We start from the raw sequence: 16,442 nt of genomic DNA, 5'->3' as shown, positions 1-16,442 counted from the left end.
GGGTGCTCCGATTTCCTCCCACACTCCAAAAACATACTAGAAGGTTAATTGGCTGCTGTCAAATTCACCCTAGTCTCTCTCTCTCGCTCTCTGTCTGTCTGAGTGTGTATGTTAGGAAATTTAGACTGCAAGCTCCACTGGGGCAGTGACTGATGTGAGTGAGTTCTCTGTACAACGCTGCGGAATTAGTGGCGCTATAGAAATAAATGGCGGTGATGATGATGATGTAACGGCACAGAGGGGGCTTCAAACTGGAGCCAGTGAAAAATAAAACTGTCTTTGTCACGGAGCACCTGGGAGTGGCGATATCACATACCAAAACGATTCAGCCATGTTTTCAGTACAAGGCTGGAGTGTAGATAATGCGTTCTGTAATTACCTAATGACTCAATCTGTGGCCCGTTTGGCAAAATAATATGGTAGATAACATGTGCTGCAATACCAGGCTGAATTAGCCAAAATCTGAACAATGTATTTTACCTTCACTATTCATCCTAAATAATGTGCATAATATTTTACCAGTAAATCAGTGTCACTTAAACACACAAACTAACCTAAATGCATTTATATTGATTGCAACTATGATTTCCTCAATGCAAATTAGAAAATAGATAAGATTTTCCTGAAATTTCTGCGGGCAGAAATTTTTCAGGCGGGCAAAACTGTAGCGTTGCAGTGCAAGATCCTCTTTAGCGACATCACACTCTTAATTTTGCGGAACAAGAAACAGCAAGGCGACAGCTTTTCGAGAGGAGCAACATTTTACGCTGTCCAATGGGAGGAGAAGAGCATATTGGAGGTGTTTCTTGGCAAGCGTGGACTTGGTGAACAGATGCCCCCAGGTTTAAAGTTTTAGGGGCATTCCTGGCTTTTCAGAGGGGCGCAGAGCCACTTCCATTACCCAGAGATGCTTGGTTAATGGTAAAAGGTTGGATTTTGATGTGAAATTTTAATTTCTGCATAGTACACCTCTTTTTTTCTGCCTGCTCCGCAAACGTAGCATATGTAGTTTTCGTACAATGACCCCCAGCAAGTGAAAAGGTTTGGCCCGCTTAGTAGAGGTGGCTTCGGGTAAAATAAACAACATTGGCATTACAAAAAAAAATTGTTCATTATTATTCCTTGATATATTATAAGCCGTCATAACGCTTCTATTTTCTGCTGCGAACTGGAATAGAGTGCTGACATTTAACCTGTTTAATAAGGTTTCTGAGACTGTGTTTAATTTCATTAGCGGAACCAATGAAACATAGTAACCTGCAAATGGAAAGTCAGACACTGTGTGACATTCAGTCATATAATGAATATAGTACAGGAAGGTTAAACTGCCTGCACTAATTCACTTACATCCGGTGCAATTAAAAACCTGCCAATAAGATGCAAAGATTGGCAAGTGAAATACGATGCATAGAACTAAACATAGATAATATCAGCTTATGACACTACTTGCAATATACCATTACCATCCCACAAACTCAAAAAGGCCGTTGTATATCCATATTTTATTTGGCCTCTAAAGATTTGGGGTTAGTCTAACAATCCAAGTCTGGTCATGTAAAATTAATAGCATTAACAGCATTGAACTCCTCTGTCAAATGATATAGGTTTGTTGAAGTTTGTTCCATCAATTTTTCATTTTACCTCCTAAATATACTGGTTGGTTTCGTTTAATTTATGGCTTAAATACATCACATTAATGAGGAACCACTGGGTCTGTCTTGCTACATGTGGCAGTTTTGTGTGTTTAAAGTTTTTAATTCATAAATGAATCTTGGTGCCTAGAACCTGCACAGTTTTATTAAAGAGGAGTGATATGATCCAAAATTAAGGCCAAGGTGGGAAAAGGTTTTGAAAAAGAGAGAGTAAATACTCTACGTCTGCCTCTTCCCCCTTGGTTAAGTGGGCCGACTAGCATGTGTTTAGCAGAGAAATGTTAGACCATCTTTAAAGAAATTACTTATAAATATTATATACATCATTTATGTCAACAAGGCCTCTGCCAGAACTGCTGTTGGAACTTTGGAAGTCGTAGTGTTTGATATATATTAATGTAGAATGCACAACTGATGCACATAGCAGATATGGGCTTGGTGCAAGTTGTACATACCCATCTGCTTTACAAGATTTTGCTGTAGAGAATGAGACCCTGCAAAGAGCGGATAAGCATGGAGACATATTTGAAGGTACACCTGATGTGATGGGACACCAATAAATGGGCCTGAAAAACAACCCAAAAGACCTGCTTTCAAGCAAAAAGAAATCTGTAACTAAGGACTGCATAGTCTAAAAGTCATCAGTCATCTGTCTAGAATGGACATACTCCTGTAATCTGTGGCAATCCGTTACGCAATTTCTTTTTTGCGGAGCTTCATCTAAGATCAACGGACTTGCATATATGCACCAGACTCATTTGGAGCTGTGCCCTGAAGTTTATAATGTTACTTCCTCAATTGGGTTGTGAGCAGTTGCAATCAAATTTTCAAGCCCCCCTCAAAAATATACAAAACAATCTCAGTGCTCCTTAAGAAGTCATTCAGAATCCACAGGAAGAGGCACAAGTACACCATTGCATTCCATTACACAAAAATTACATACGCAAAGATTACAGAATTTTGACACATAATAGAAAGGAAACCCAGATGTTCCCTTACTTCCACATTCCAAGTTATACTTTTCTAAAAAACAAAAAAAAAAAAACAAAAAGAAAAAATAGAGGGAAACTACCATTTTTAATGAGGTAGAAGGTCTTACAGTGATGGCAGGCAGTACTCTGTGACTTTACAGTTTCAGATAAGGCACATGCCCTATGCCCTAATTTTCCCAAACATTAACATTAAAAAAAAACGTTCAGAATACTGCACTTTTAGTGGGGGTTATGACAAGTCACCCTCTTTAACTAGTCTCCCTGGTATCTGTTATACCCCAGGGTGAATTTTATTGTATATGTAATGGAACCCGGTCTCTACATGAATAATTACTTATAACTTAACTTGGAATGATCTTTTGCCATTTTAGTAAACCGAAGCGGAGTTTTCAACCCTGCACTCCCCAACTACCCCTGCACATCACCCCTGGTTATGCCCTCTTCTGGGGTTCTCACCGTTACCTAGAATCAATCTTCGCTTGAAGACAGAAAATTCCTTACATTCTCCTCCTGATGGGTCATTAGGTACATGTTGATAGAAAACGTATCATCATCATCATTTATTTATAGAGTGCCAACATATTCCGTAGCGCTTTACAATTGGGGACAAACATAGTAAACTAATAAACAAACTGGGTAAAACAGACAAAGAGGTGAGAAGGCCCTGCTCGCAAGCTTACAATCTATGGGACAATGGGAGATGGACACATGGGGCTAAGGCTAAGTCTACATTTTGCATTTTGGCCCAGCAAGGCTGCAAAGGTAAAAGTGACTCATAGGCTAAATGATCCTGTCACACAGCAATGTTGGTCAGGGGTTAGTTGTCTTGTGTGAAATTGTGTAACAGGTGGTAATAGGCTAAAGTAGTGAGGTTAAGAGGGTGAATGAGGAATATTATAAGCTTGTCTGAAGAGGTGGGTTTTCAGAGAACGCTTGAAAGTTTGTAGACCAGAGGAGAGTCTTACTGTGCGAGGGAGAGAATTCCATAGAGTGGGTGCAGTCCGAAAAAAGTCCTGTAAACGGGAATGGGAGGATGTAATGAGGGTGGATGAGAGACGCAGATCTTGTGCAGAACGGAGTTGCCGAGTTGGGAGATATTTTGAGACAAGAGAGGAGATGCATGTTGGTGCAGCTTTGTTGATGGCCTTGTAGGTTAGTAAAAGTATTTTAGATTGGATTCGGTAGAAAACAGGCAGCCAGTGTAGAGACATACAGAGTGATTCAACGGAGGAATAACGATTTGCAAGGAAAATCAGTCTTGCCGCAGCGTGCAAAATAGATTGTAGGGGTTTGAGTCTGTTTTTGGGAAGACCAGCAAGGAGGGAATTGCAATAGTCAATGCGGGTGATGATAAGTGCATGAATTAAGGTTTTTGCAGTGTCTTGCGTGAGATATGTGTGAATTCTGGAAATGTTCTTTAGATGTATATAACATGATTTAGATATAGAGTCAATGTGGGGAACAAAGGATAGGTGTGAGTCAAGGATTACACCTAGGCAGCGAGCTTGTGGGGTGGGATTTATGGTCATGTTATCAACAGAGATAGAAATGTCAGATATGCTCTTGTTGGTGGGTGGGAATATTATTAACTCTGTTTTAGAAAGATTAAGTTTGAGTTGGCGAGAGGACATCCAAGATGATATGGCAGAAAGACAGTCAGTTACACGGGACAACACAGATGTCGAGATATCAGGATAGGATAGATTTGGGCATCATCCGCATAGAGATACTGAAAGCCAAAGGAACTTATTAGATATCCAAGAGAAGCGGTATAGATAGAAAACAGCAGAGGACCTAGCACTGAGCCTTGCCGTACTCCAACTGATAGAGGAAGCGGAGCAGAGGTGGCCCCAGAGAAATTAACAGTGAAAACGTATCTGACCAACTAGAAAAACTTAGCATGGCTTTGTACTTTAAATGTGTTTCAGCAATGTGAGAGGGAAGGAGGGTTTGGTAGTCCACAAATGTTGAACATTTCCTTTATACTGGCAGGACAAGAGGCAAGCAGTGAATGAGGTATCTGAATGGATGGCTGTGGCATGTTAAGCACTTGTTTTATATTCAGGTATTTATATGTTCAGACTACCATAGATCCGCACCAAGGAAACAAACTGCTATGAATTATAACCAATGTCATAAAAGAAAATTACCTTTTTTAAGCCCAAGAATGAAGAATCTCCTTCCAGACCAACTTCCTCCTCAAGAGCCTCTTCATGTTCTGTAGGAGAAGTAGGCTTCAATAATTATCAACAGGATTATCAACTAAATGGCAAGAAATATGTGACAACTTTGAAGACAGTGTATGATGTCAATGGGAAATGTGGCCAAGTATAGAAATAAAAAATATGACTGTGTGACAGGAGCGATTTAATTAATAAACATATAAATTTAATTTGACAATAATTATAAATTACTGTACATTTTTAACACAAACATGATATTAAGCTATTTGTAAGAACACTTTAATTTAATTAACATGTTTTATTTAATAAGTGCAAGTATAATTATAATAAAAGTACATATCTACACATATATTTCGCTCTTAATAAACACATGTATTATTAAGATTCTGAAACACAGATACAGAAGATAACTAAATGTTTGCACACTTTTAGACAATGAAGTATACCTAGAGTAGATAAGAAAAATATAAAGAAGACTATTTATAATTAGACTATGTAGTGTTTGTTTGTTTTGCTATAATGTAGAAGTAATGTATGTTTATAATGCAAGTCTTGTTAATGGTACATTCTGTTCAAATTTTATACTTAAATAGAGTACTACTGCCATCTACTGTCTAAAGTTAGTGCAAGATCCTATGAGACCAAAGAAGGTGGATTATGATTTGTTCTATGATAATCTTTATAAAGATTGCATGGTACAGAGTCCACTGGCATTGCTCTGATGGAAGAATAGACATCTTGCCCTAGTATCCTTGACTTGAAGATTATCTTGAAAGTGACACATTTGAACTGACAGGGCTGCTGTCTGAATTGGGACCCCCATACTGATTCACGTTTGTATGCGAACATTATTTACTGAAGTAAACTATTTTTTATTACATATTTTGTGTCAGTTGTTATTCTTTCTTTGTGCTACTATTTTAATCTGGATACTCTATAACAGAGAGCTGGCAAATAGGTTTCAGACAATGCCATGAGCTTGAACATACCTTGTGCAAAAAGGTAAAATAATATTATGTTTATAATCCACTGAGGTTTGAGGATACAGCCCCTTTTAACATTAGCGGAGTAAGCACCATGAGAGATCACACTCCGTAATACATGTAAATGCACAGAAAAACCATGTTGTTGTTTTTTTTAAGAATGACTAAGCCCCAAATACTACAAAACATTTATAAAGAAAATATTCAGTGCATAGAAACACCTTTTATAACCAGTGTATATATAAAGTGATTAGTGGGCAGCACGGTGGCTCAGTGGTTAGCACTTCTCCCTTACAGCGCTGGGGTCATGAGTTCGATTCCCGACCATGGCCTTATCTGTGTGGAGTTTGCATGTTCTTCCTGTGTTTGCGTGGGTTTCCTCCTGGTGCACCGGTTTCCTCCCACACTCCAAAAACATACTGGTAGGTTAATTGGCTGCTAACAAATTGACCTTAATCTGTGCGTGTGTTAGGGAATTTAGACTGTAAGCCCCAATGGGGCAGGGACTGATGTGAGCGAGTTCTCTGTACAGCGCTGCGGAATTAGTGGCGCTATATAAATAAATAGTGATGATGATGATTAGGGAGTCATGGGCCAAAAAGGTCGCTTAGTCCATGGATTTAACTAATCTGAGTAATAAAACTGAACTTGCATCCAATATTTGCCTTTATTAAAATTAAGGATTAAAAGTAAACTCATCTATGTATGTGGGATATTTTTTCAGAGAGATATAGTTTGGGCAGCACAGTGGCCCAATTCTTAACATTGCTGCCTCACAGCGCTGAAGTAATGAGTTCAATTCCAACAAGGGCTCTATCTGTGGGGAGTTTGTAGGTTTCCTTTGGGTGCTCGTCTTTCCTCCCACAGTCCAATAACATAATGATAGGTTAATTGTAACCATAGGCTCCACTAGGGAAGGGACTTATGTGAATGATAAATATTCTCTGCACATCGTTGCATTATATGACAGCTGTATATAAATAAATAATAATAGTATAATTTTCTACTTCAACCTATGCACCAACACTGCATTTTGAAGGCAAGGTTGACTAGAGTCAGAGAGCTGCTTTGTATTTCCTGCTTGTTTGATATGCTCCCAGTGTTTAGTGAAAATAAAGCAAATAAAAATTGCATAAGGCAGAAGATGAAGATCTAAGAGACAATATCATTGTAGCATTATGTATAAATGTAATCCTATATGTCCTTTACTTGCCTTCATACTCATGCCCATAGGGGGGAATTCAATTAGCCGCGTTACTTGAAAAAGTAACGCGGCTTGCGCACTTTTACCATTATTACGGTAATAGTGCGCATAATTACCATTATTACGGTACTTTTAAAGCCGGCTTTCTGCTTGCAGCTCCCTGAGCTGCGGGCTGAAAATCCGGGTTAGAATTACCGTAATAACGTTATATAGAATTACCGTAATAACGGTAATAGTTTTATTGTTGCGTTACTTTTGCAAGTAACGTGGCTAACTGAATTCTCCCCATAAAGTCTAAAAAGTAACTACCCAATGGGAAAAAAAATCAAAACATATTTCTGGTACTTAGTGTGAAATGGGTAATAATTAAAAATAGATAAGGCACAATCTGTACAAAATCCTGATTGATCCAACACCTGTGCACCCCTTTAAGAGCAGGGCTTCTGAACACCTTAGATTGTCAGTTCTTTAGGCGAGGTCGTCTTTACCTTCTGCCTTAGGTCATTGTATGTAACTTGTGTCATGATCCCCTCAATCTATAACCTCAGCGCTTGATAAAGGATAAAAATAATAATAGTATTAATGAAAACTCCTTTTTGATATGACCAAACGTTGAATCCTATATTCAATCCGATACTCGGAGACTTACCTCTAGATGATAAGTAGACTTCATAAAATGAATATATGTGAATTCCCAGTGAGAACAGCAAGTAAATGTAGTACTCCCATTTGGGCAGCGGATCTTGTTTCATGGAGATGCGGGTGGGAGTCTGTAAGTGAAGCATATATTACACTTATTTACGCATATTTTTTGGACAATGGAAGCCAGCTTGTGCATACGCAGTGGAACCAAAAGCCCAGACTTCAGTTTCACTAATATAAATAAATAAAATAATTAAAAATACATGTTAAAAAATACATAATAATAAAAACAAAAACATATTTAGAAACCTTTACATATTAAACAATTTTTAAATTGTTTTTATCTGTTATTGCCATCCCGAGGTGGCAATAACAAAACTGGTATTGGCTTCAACCATTTTCACCAAATATAGGGCTTTTCTCCCTGTGATATATCGTCCTGTAACACATATAACAACTAAAGCCAGCATTGAACAGTACAGTACAGCAGTTTATGAATGTATAAACTTAGGAACACTATCTGAGCTCATGGCTTCTAGGGAAAATGGTATATTGGGTTGTCAATGTCAATGGTAATCAAAGGTAGTAGACAACTATGAAAACGGCAGTACTATATGATTATACATACATATTTGTTTACAATATTGTAGCTGCTGCTGCCTGTTGTATTACTAATATTACAATGGACTATCATTCTTATGAATATTCTATGCAAATAAAGAAATGGAAGTTGCTCAAATCAATTTATAGGCTATAGCAGGTGCATGAAAGGGTGGGGTTATCCTAAAAGAAACAAACACAGACAAATCCCCCAGCACACTGCTATAGCCAGTAACAGATCTGCTATTTCTACTGTAGATAAAAATGCAAAAGTCTCAGTTGCACACATTTGCAAATGTATGTTGAAGCCACCCACCACTCCACGGTGCTTTTGCGAATAGGGTGGTCCTACTCTAAACAATGAGAGTCCCATATATTTGGGCCATACATATGTGTTTTTAAATTGAGAGCTAACTTACCAAAGAGGTACCCCAGAAACCTCCAAATAGCAATCCAATGTCAGCACTCCCCCTCAGCTACTGACACCAACATGCCTCTCAGACAAATACAGAAATGGAAGTTGCTCAAATCAATTTATAGGCTATAGCAGGTGCATGAAAGGGTGGGGTTATCCTAAAAGAAACAAACACAGACAAATCCCCCAGCACACTGCTATAGCCAGCAACAGATCTGCTATTTCTACTGTAGATAAAAATGCAAAAGTCTCAGTTGCACACATTTGCAAATGTATGTTGAAGCCACCCACCACTCCACGGTGCTTTTGCGAATAGGGTGGTCCTACTCTAAACAATGAGAGTCCCATATATTTGGGCCATACATATGTGTTTTTAAATTGAGAGCTAACTTACCAAAGAGGTACCCCAGAAACCTCCAAATAGCAATCCAATGTCAGCACTCCCCCTCAGCTACTGACACCAACATGCCTCTCAGACAAATAAAGAAATGGAAGTTGCTCAAATCAATTTATAGGCTATAGCAGGTGCATGAAAGGGTGGGGTTATCCTAAAAGAAACAAACACAGACAAATCCCCCAGCACACTGCTATAGCCAGCAACAGATCTGCTATTTCTACTGTAGATAAAAATGCAAAAGTCTCAGTTGCACACATTTGCAAATGTATGTTGAAGCCACCCACCACTCCACAGTGCTTTTGCGAATAGGGTGGTCCTACTCTAAACAATGAGAGTCCCATATATTTGGGCCATACATATGTGTTTTTAAATTGAGAGCTAACTTACCAAAGAGGTACCCCAGAAACCTCCAAATAGCAATCCAATGTCAGCACTCCCCCTCAGCTACTGACACCAACATGCCTCTCAGACAAATACAGAAATGGAAGTTGCTCAAATCAATTTATAGGCTATAGCAGGTGCGTGAAAGGGTAGGGTTATCCTAAAAGGAACAAACACAGACAAATCCCCCCAGCACACTGCTATAGCCAGTATAGCAGTGTAGAATATAGCAGAATATATGCTATATTCTATGCAGACAGGCCACTTAAAAAAATACAACATATATATTAGAAGTGCTTCTGTCAACTGTTTTGTTATCTGTACCAATATTCATGGAAACGCAGCCCATCTATTCACTTTAAACCAGTGACATCACCAAAATGTGCAGTCATTGAGTCTTGGAACAATATTCCTAAGAATGCAGCCTATCAATTCACTCGGAACCAAAGTACTTCTGTGGTGTGTCTGTAAACTGATTCTTACTTTGTTTTAACACTCAAACTAGCTGCCTATGCTATGTGCACTCTAATGTAAATCAAGCAAGTCACTGAGTGTGATGTATAAGTTTCCTCTAAGTGTGCAGGTATACTGTATGCAGTGTGCATATCTAATTGTAGCTGTCACTTATGTGAAACCGAGGTGTTAAATCCTGCATTGAATATAACTGAATTAAGCCTGCAAAATGGAAAACAGATAGAAGCTAGAGATGGGGAAAGGGTTTTGACATCTGCACAAATGAAGTGGAAAAGTGTGTAGGTGGGGGAGAGAATGGAACAGTAGGATGACATGAGTAGGACGGAGCAGCGGGAAGGCTGATGGGTAGAAAACACAATGCAGCAGGTGATATTGAAAATAAACAATGCTATTGACAGGAAAATAATCTAGACTGGGTTTCATCTAGGCCTGCACAGTCACACGATCTCTCTCAAAGTTCCCACTGTGTTATTCTACGAGGTAAGATTCACAGACAGAGCACTGGAAATTGTAAATGCATCCTGAATATTATTAGGATACAGCTTCTATCAAGCAGGTTGCGAGGTCAGTGCTTAAAGTCTATCCAGCATTTACAGAGTGTAAGTAAAGTGTACCCATCACCTACTCACAGGGAGGCCAGACATTGTGTGGGCTAAACCAACATTCATGAGAATAAAGCCAATCTCTTCACCACTAGTTAGTGACGTCATCGAGGCACAAGATGTGCTCTTCATCTGTCATAACCATCATCATTTATTTATATAGCGCCACTGATTCCGCAGCGCTGTACAGAGAACTCATTCACATCAGTCCCTGCCCCATTGGGGCTTACAGTCTAAATTCCCTAACACACATACACACATTAAAAGAGCGAGAGAGAGAGAGAGAATAGGGTCAATTTTGATAGCAGCCAATTCACCTACCAGTATGTTTTTGGAGTGTGGGAGGAAACTGGAGTACCCGGAGGAAACCCACGCAAACACGGGGAGAACATACAAACTCCACACACATAATGCTATGGTTGGAAATTGAACTCATGACCCCAGTGCTGTGAGGCAGAAGTGCTAACCACTTAGCCACCGTGCTGCCCATCTGTTGCAAGTAACAGCTGTCCTGGTTTATGGTGTCAGCCAGGGGCGGACCTAGACGTAATTTTTAGGGGGGGGGGGGATTTTGCATAATCACATCCCTCCTTCATTCTGATTGGCTGGCCACGGAAAACCCCGCCCACCACCCGCGATTGGCACCGCCGCCGCCACCCGTTTTGATCGAAGTCTTGGACCTAAATTTAAAGGACTTGCACTGCTAGGAGAGGCGATTGTCCAGATCGCCCCCCACCCTGGATCCGCCACTGGTGTCAGCACCATAGGCTTTGCTGAAGAACTCTGCTTTATTGACCATATACAGAGCATTCAGCGAAAGGTGGTACAAGCAAGCAATAATAGCATCCCTTTCTGCTGCTGTATAGCCATGTTTATGTGTGTGCATATATATATATATATATATACATACACACGACTCTATAGTATTGAGTCCGTTCTCACTTAAATATCTTTCAAATTGCATCCCCCTATGATTACTCATCACTGCAGATGGACACCTGTAAAATGGTGAGGAAGGCTCTTCGGAACCAAATTGTTACAAGTAGCCCTTAGAAACTCTACTGTGAATATTGATCAAAAAGTTGAAGATGGTTGACAACAAGAGGTTTGTAATATTTAACTCCTACCTGTCGTTTTACACAAAGACTTGTATACAGTCAGTCACCATACTTGATCAGCAGACATCTTAAATCTAAATGGCCACTCTTGAAATGATCACTGAGCATGGGGTTTGTAGATAATATGTATTTTCAAATCTAAAGTGATTTCCGGTTAGTGTCATATGCAACAACTCAGAGAAACTCAATCGGCGAATGTTTCCTATCTGAAAGTAACCAGAGAACCCCAAATGGAACTGCCACGTGTGACCGGGCCTCCTGGGACATCACGGCAACTCTACATTGTGGAGTAAACTCTGATCTCTCACCCAGGAACCGCAGCAGATGCTCTTGCCCGGCTTACTGCATCCAGCTCGGGTTCCATATGGATAGTGGTAGAAAGGTAATTTATGCTGTTTCCTACTTTACTAAATGGTCGTTCCAATTCTGCAGAGTGCATACGCACTGCAGAATTTAAACGACATTGTTCCACCGTTGAACGAGATTTTCAAGTTAGTTTGAAAATCTCGATCAACGATTTTATGTGCTTTGATAAATAATGTTATTATGCTGATCCTGTATACACTGAATACAGTTGAGATCTTGTTCCCCAAGTGTGTCCACTTGCACTTATTTATAAAAAAAATCTAAACATGCAGATCATTGTTTTACCAATTATTAGGATAAGGAGGTTTAGGTCACTTAACCTTTTTACCTTTTTGAGGGCCTAAAACAAAGCACGGGGTGGATTTTATGACCTGAGCAAACGTCAAGTCATATGGGTGTACCAGTTTTTAATTTAAAACTAGGAAAGCACTTGCTTTGCTAGGAGATATTGTTACAACTCAAGACCCCGCTATATACTGCAGGAGGATCCACATTTGTATTTGAGCCCTAGTAATGTATCAACATGCAGTATTTCGGTTAATAACTTCTGAACGAAAAACTACACAACAATTAACTTACACATTTGGTTTCGCATTACATTATCTGTGAACCATTGTTCAGAACAAAATGAAAAATTTGACTGTAACAGCTTATCTGTGTGGAGTTTGTATGTTCTCCCCGTGTTTGTGAGGGTTTCCGCCAGGTGCTCCGGTTTCCTGCCATACTCCAAAAACATACTAGTAGGTTAATTGGCTGCTATCAAATTGACCCTAGTCGTGTGTGTGTGTGTGTGTGTGTAAACTACGCTGGGTGTTTTTCCAGTCGAAGTGTGCAAATATGGAGATCAATTATCCCAAGGTTGTACTATTATTATAGGACTTTCTCATGCTCCACATCCATCTGGTATGAGGAAGTCCTATAAGAACACCTTCTTGAGCATGGCCTAGAGCGAAAAGAAGCGATTAACAAAACTGACTGATGCATGTAGATTGTGGTTTTAAAGAAGAACTTCTGCCAGGATCAATTGTGACCAGAATTCCCTCAATTACAAGACTCACATGCACCCCCTAACCCAAGCTACAGGATTTACTCACCTAATTACCCTTTCTGTGTTGGTGAAACGATTGGGAACACCTAGAAAGGTTTGAACACAGCCTGTCCCATTTGAACTAATCATAAAGCACAATTGTTGCACCTTAAATCTGCCCTACCACCTACTGTAAGAACAGGCTCTACTGTTGTAGCTTGTTAGTATTGCCTCATCCTTCTCCTTCACCTGCAAGCTACCTACCTCATTCCCAATGTCCTTAAATGGCTGGCAGGCTGTGGTGGCATGGCTCTGGGAGTAAGGGGGGGGGGGGGGGGATTGATCAACAAGATGCTAAAGGGGACTCATCGTTACTGGCGTCAGAAGGTAATATTTGGGCATGGGGCAGGAGGGATTCTGTCAGCAGCGCCCACTCACCACTTGATAACAGAATGACAGATGAATGGAGTCCATGTGGTACCCGTATAATTAAGTACCAATTTTACTAACATACTTGTTGCATTAGCCATAGAGGTTGCTCTAATATAGATCTTTAGATATACTGCACTACAGTATATTAACCAAAAAATTTTGTTAAAATAAATCTGACTACAATTTAAATACCATCTCTGAGTGCAGTCCTGTTGCAGAGACCAGCCCTGCATCCCCTCAGATATTACTATACTGTGCTAACTCAGTGGTTGGCAACCTATGACTCTCCTAAGTCCCAGGATGCCCTGCCAGAGCCAACCACAACATGAAGGGACTTAACATTCTGCAGCAGCTTGAGCAGCACAATTTACCTAACTTTGAGCTACAGTGGATAAATCACTTCTCCCCCCTCCCCATGTGACTGTGACATTTGATCACATAGTCCACCATTACATACCTTGCAGTCACCCTGCTCCCTTCCATTCATTACTAAACACTTATCACATTCCCATACAGCATTCCTCACAGTGGGATAGACGACCCGCCTTCTCCTGTGCGCCTGATTGGCTCTCCGGCATGAGAGCAGCTCTGTGAGTGAGATGATTGGCTACAGGAGCTGTCAGTCTCCAACGGGTCTTTATGTCAACAATGCATGAAGTTAGACTGAGCCGCAGCTGCATGGTGAAAGCTGACTCCCCATTCATCAAAGGATCGTCTGACATCACCAGGTCATGTGACTGCTTTAGTCACATGGTACAGACTGTAGACTGATATAAATGTACTTTTTGTTCCTGAGTAGCTATTAAAAGTAATGGAGAATCAGGTAAAGAAGTGTTGGAGGAACAAGCAATATTTCAACTGAATTCAGTTGGAAAAAATGTTTTTCCTGTAGGACTCATGTGAGGTGCTTTTCAGCCATTAATTAACCCCAGAGAAGAGTCTTGAAGCCAGTACACATTGAAGTGTATTAGCTAGTTTACTTGTCAGCAATTTGAATATTTTAACATTGTGGCGGGAACTCCGTTTCCAGTGATGTGGAGCGGACATCGCACTGCTCACTTTGTTGGCAATTACGGTAGAAATCTCTGACCACAAAGGGGCATATTCAATTAGGGTTCCGGTCCGTGGTAACGCGCGTTGCCTCGGAAAGTGCGCACTATTGCTGGTAATACGGTACTGCAATAACGTGTATTTTCGTACGCAACCCTATGGGCTGCGAACGAAAATCCACGTTATTGCAGACTTGCCAACTCTCCCGAAATATCCGGGAGACTCCCGCATTTTGCGAGAGGCTCCCGGGCGAGTGTGGCAATCCCCCGCATCTGGATAATTCTGCCCACTTCCTAGTGAAGTGGGCAGAATTAAGTCCCAAACGCCGCGATTCCCGGTGAATCGCGGCGTTTGGCCCCGCCCCCCGCTGTCAAATGACGCATTTTGCGTCATCACGTCATGGGGGCAGGTCCAAAATGACGCCACTTGGGACCCCGCCCCCCTGTTACGCCCACCTCCTCTGCAGGCTCCCGGATTTCACCAACAGAAAGTTGGTAAGTATGCGTTATTGCGGTACCGTGGATTAAGTTCGCGGCCCGTTCCTGTGCGATCCCGCGGACCGGAATCATAATTGAATATGCCCCTAAGTGTCTAATGAACATTGTGGATTCGGTTCTGGTCTAATTGACTTCCCCTGTGAGTATTCCCAAAATGACTTTGCAGGTCCTATGTTTTTTAGTGCTAACACTAAATGAGATATACTTAATAATGGACAGTGATCCACGGAAACAGAAAACCCATTAGAGAAAAGAAGTAAGAGAATCATGTCCTGTTAGTACTTAATGGATAACTGAATGTCCCCCTTTGCATTTAATTCCATTTAAGGGGATGCAGAAAGACATTGCATAACAAAGGCCCACAGTCCTAATGAGCTTTGTGTGGTCTGGGCTTTACTGGATGACATGTTTAAAAGCATACTTACCAACATTTGATCCCAGGCAGGGGGGCGTGGTTGGTGGGAGGGAGGGGCGGGGTGCGGCAATTCACATCATTTTGGCTCCGCCCCCGCGACAAAATGCTGCTTTTGTCACGGGGGGGGCGGTGGAAAATTGTCGCGAATCGCAGCATTTTGAGGAGCAGATGCCATATTTGCCTGCTCTCCCGGGAGCCCTACTCGAATTACGGGAGTGTCCCGGACATTCCGGGAGAGTTGGCAAGTATGTTTAAAAGTCTGCAAACATAGATGTGACCTTTCTTTGAAGACCCCATGGTTGAAAATAATGGAGTTCCTTTTATTCATTCAAAGAAAAATACACCAATTTCTTAGAGTTTTGGAATAGACTCTATGGTTTATTTTGCAAATGTAACCGATATTTGTCTTACTGATTCTGAGTATTAAAGTGTCAAAAGAGAGCAAGGAGTCTGTAAATCCATGTTAACTCTTAGGCTAGGTACACACTACTGTGTTTTCAGCCAATTATCAGGCCAATCAGACGATAAACGACTGATTGGCCCAATATCACAGTAGTGTGTACCCTGGAACGATGAATGATTATCTTTCCAAAGCACATAAAATAGTTGATCAAGATTTTCAAACTGACTTGAAAATCTCCTGGAACAAAGTCATTCCAATTCTGCAGTGTGTATGCACTCTGCAAGATCGGAACGACAATTTAGCCATCATTCACCGCTGCTGCTGTCCAGAAAGATAAGGAGGGAGATTTTGTACGGTATCATTAACACTGCGCCGGCAAACTTCTGGCTCCAAGCTCTTTCCAATGTGCATTTGGTCTCCGGGTGATGCAGACTGGATAGCAGTGTGAGCCTTCTGTATTGAGGCAGATCCCATTCAGTCACAGTGTGATCCCTGGTCAGTGAGATGCGGTGCACTGTGGAGAGGGACAGGCACACATGTATAGTGGGGAGACGTGGGAAGAACCCGCCAAATTTAAATCAGAGAGTGCCTGGAGCATCTGTTATTGTA

At 40.8% G+C, this 16,442-nt stretch overlaps 1 protein-coding gene across 2 annotated transcripts in view; it reads right to left on the bottom strand.

The window, feature by feature from the left end:
- The window catches only part of HHAT (hedgehog acyltransferase), a 249,672-nt gene extending 235,619 nt beyond the window's left edge, over positions 1-14,053 (bottom strand). The window contains exons 1-3 of one of the 2 annotated variants that reach the window (XM_075204201.1): positions 13,926-14,053; positions 7,664-7,784; positions 4,795-4,862 (exon numbers count right to left, since the gene is read on the bottom strand). In XM_075204201.1, the coding sequence (XP_075060302.1) occupies positions 4,795-4,862; positions 7,664-7,784; positions 13,926-13,955 (219 nt within the window). In that variant the 5' untranslated portion in view covers positions 13,956-14,053. The remainder of the gene's footprint in view (positions 1-4,794; positions 4,863-7,663; positions 7,785-13,925) is intronic. The other variant, XM_075204202.1, reaches the window with a different exon arrangement.
- Positions 14,054-16,442: the final 2,389 nt, after the last annotated feature.

Source organism: Mixophyes fleayi, chromosome 3 (assembly GCF_038048845.1).
Source record: "Mixophyes fleayi isolate aMixFle1 chromosome 3, aMixFle1.hap1, whole genome shotgun sequence".
NCBI classification, from domain to species: domain Eukaryota; kingdom Metazoa; phylum Chordata; class Amphibia; order Anura; family Limnodynastidae; genus Mixophyes; species Mixophyes fleayi.
This window is presented reverse-complemented; position numbering and strand designations above follow the sequence as displayed.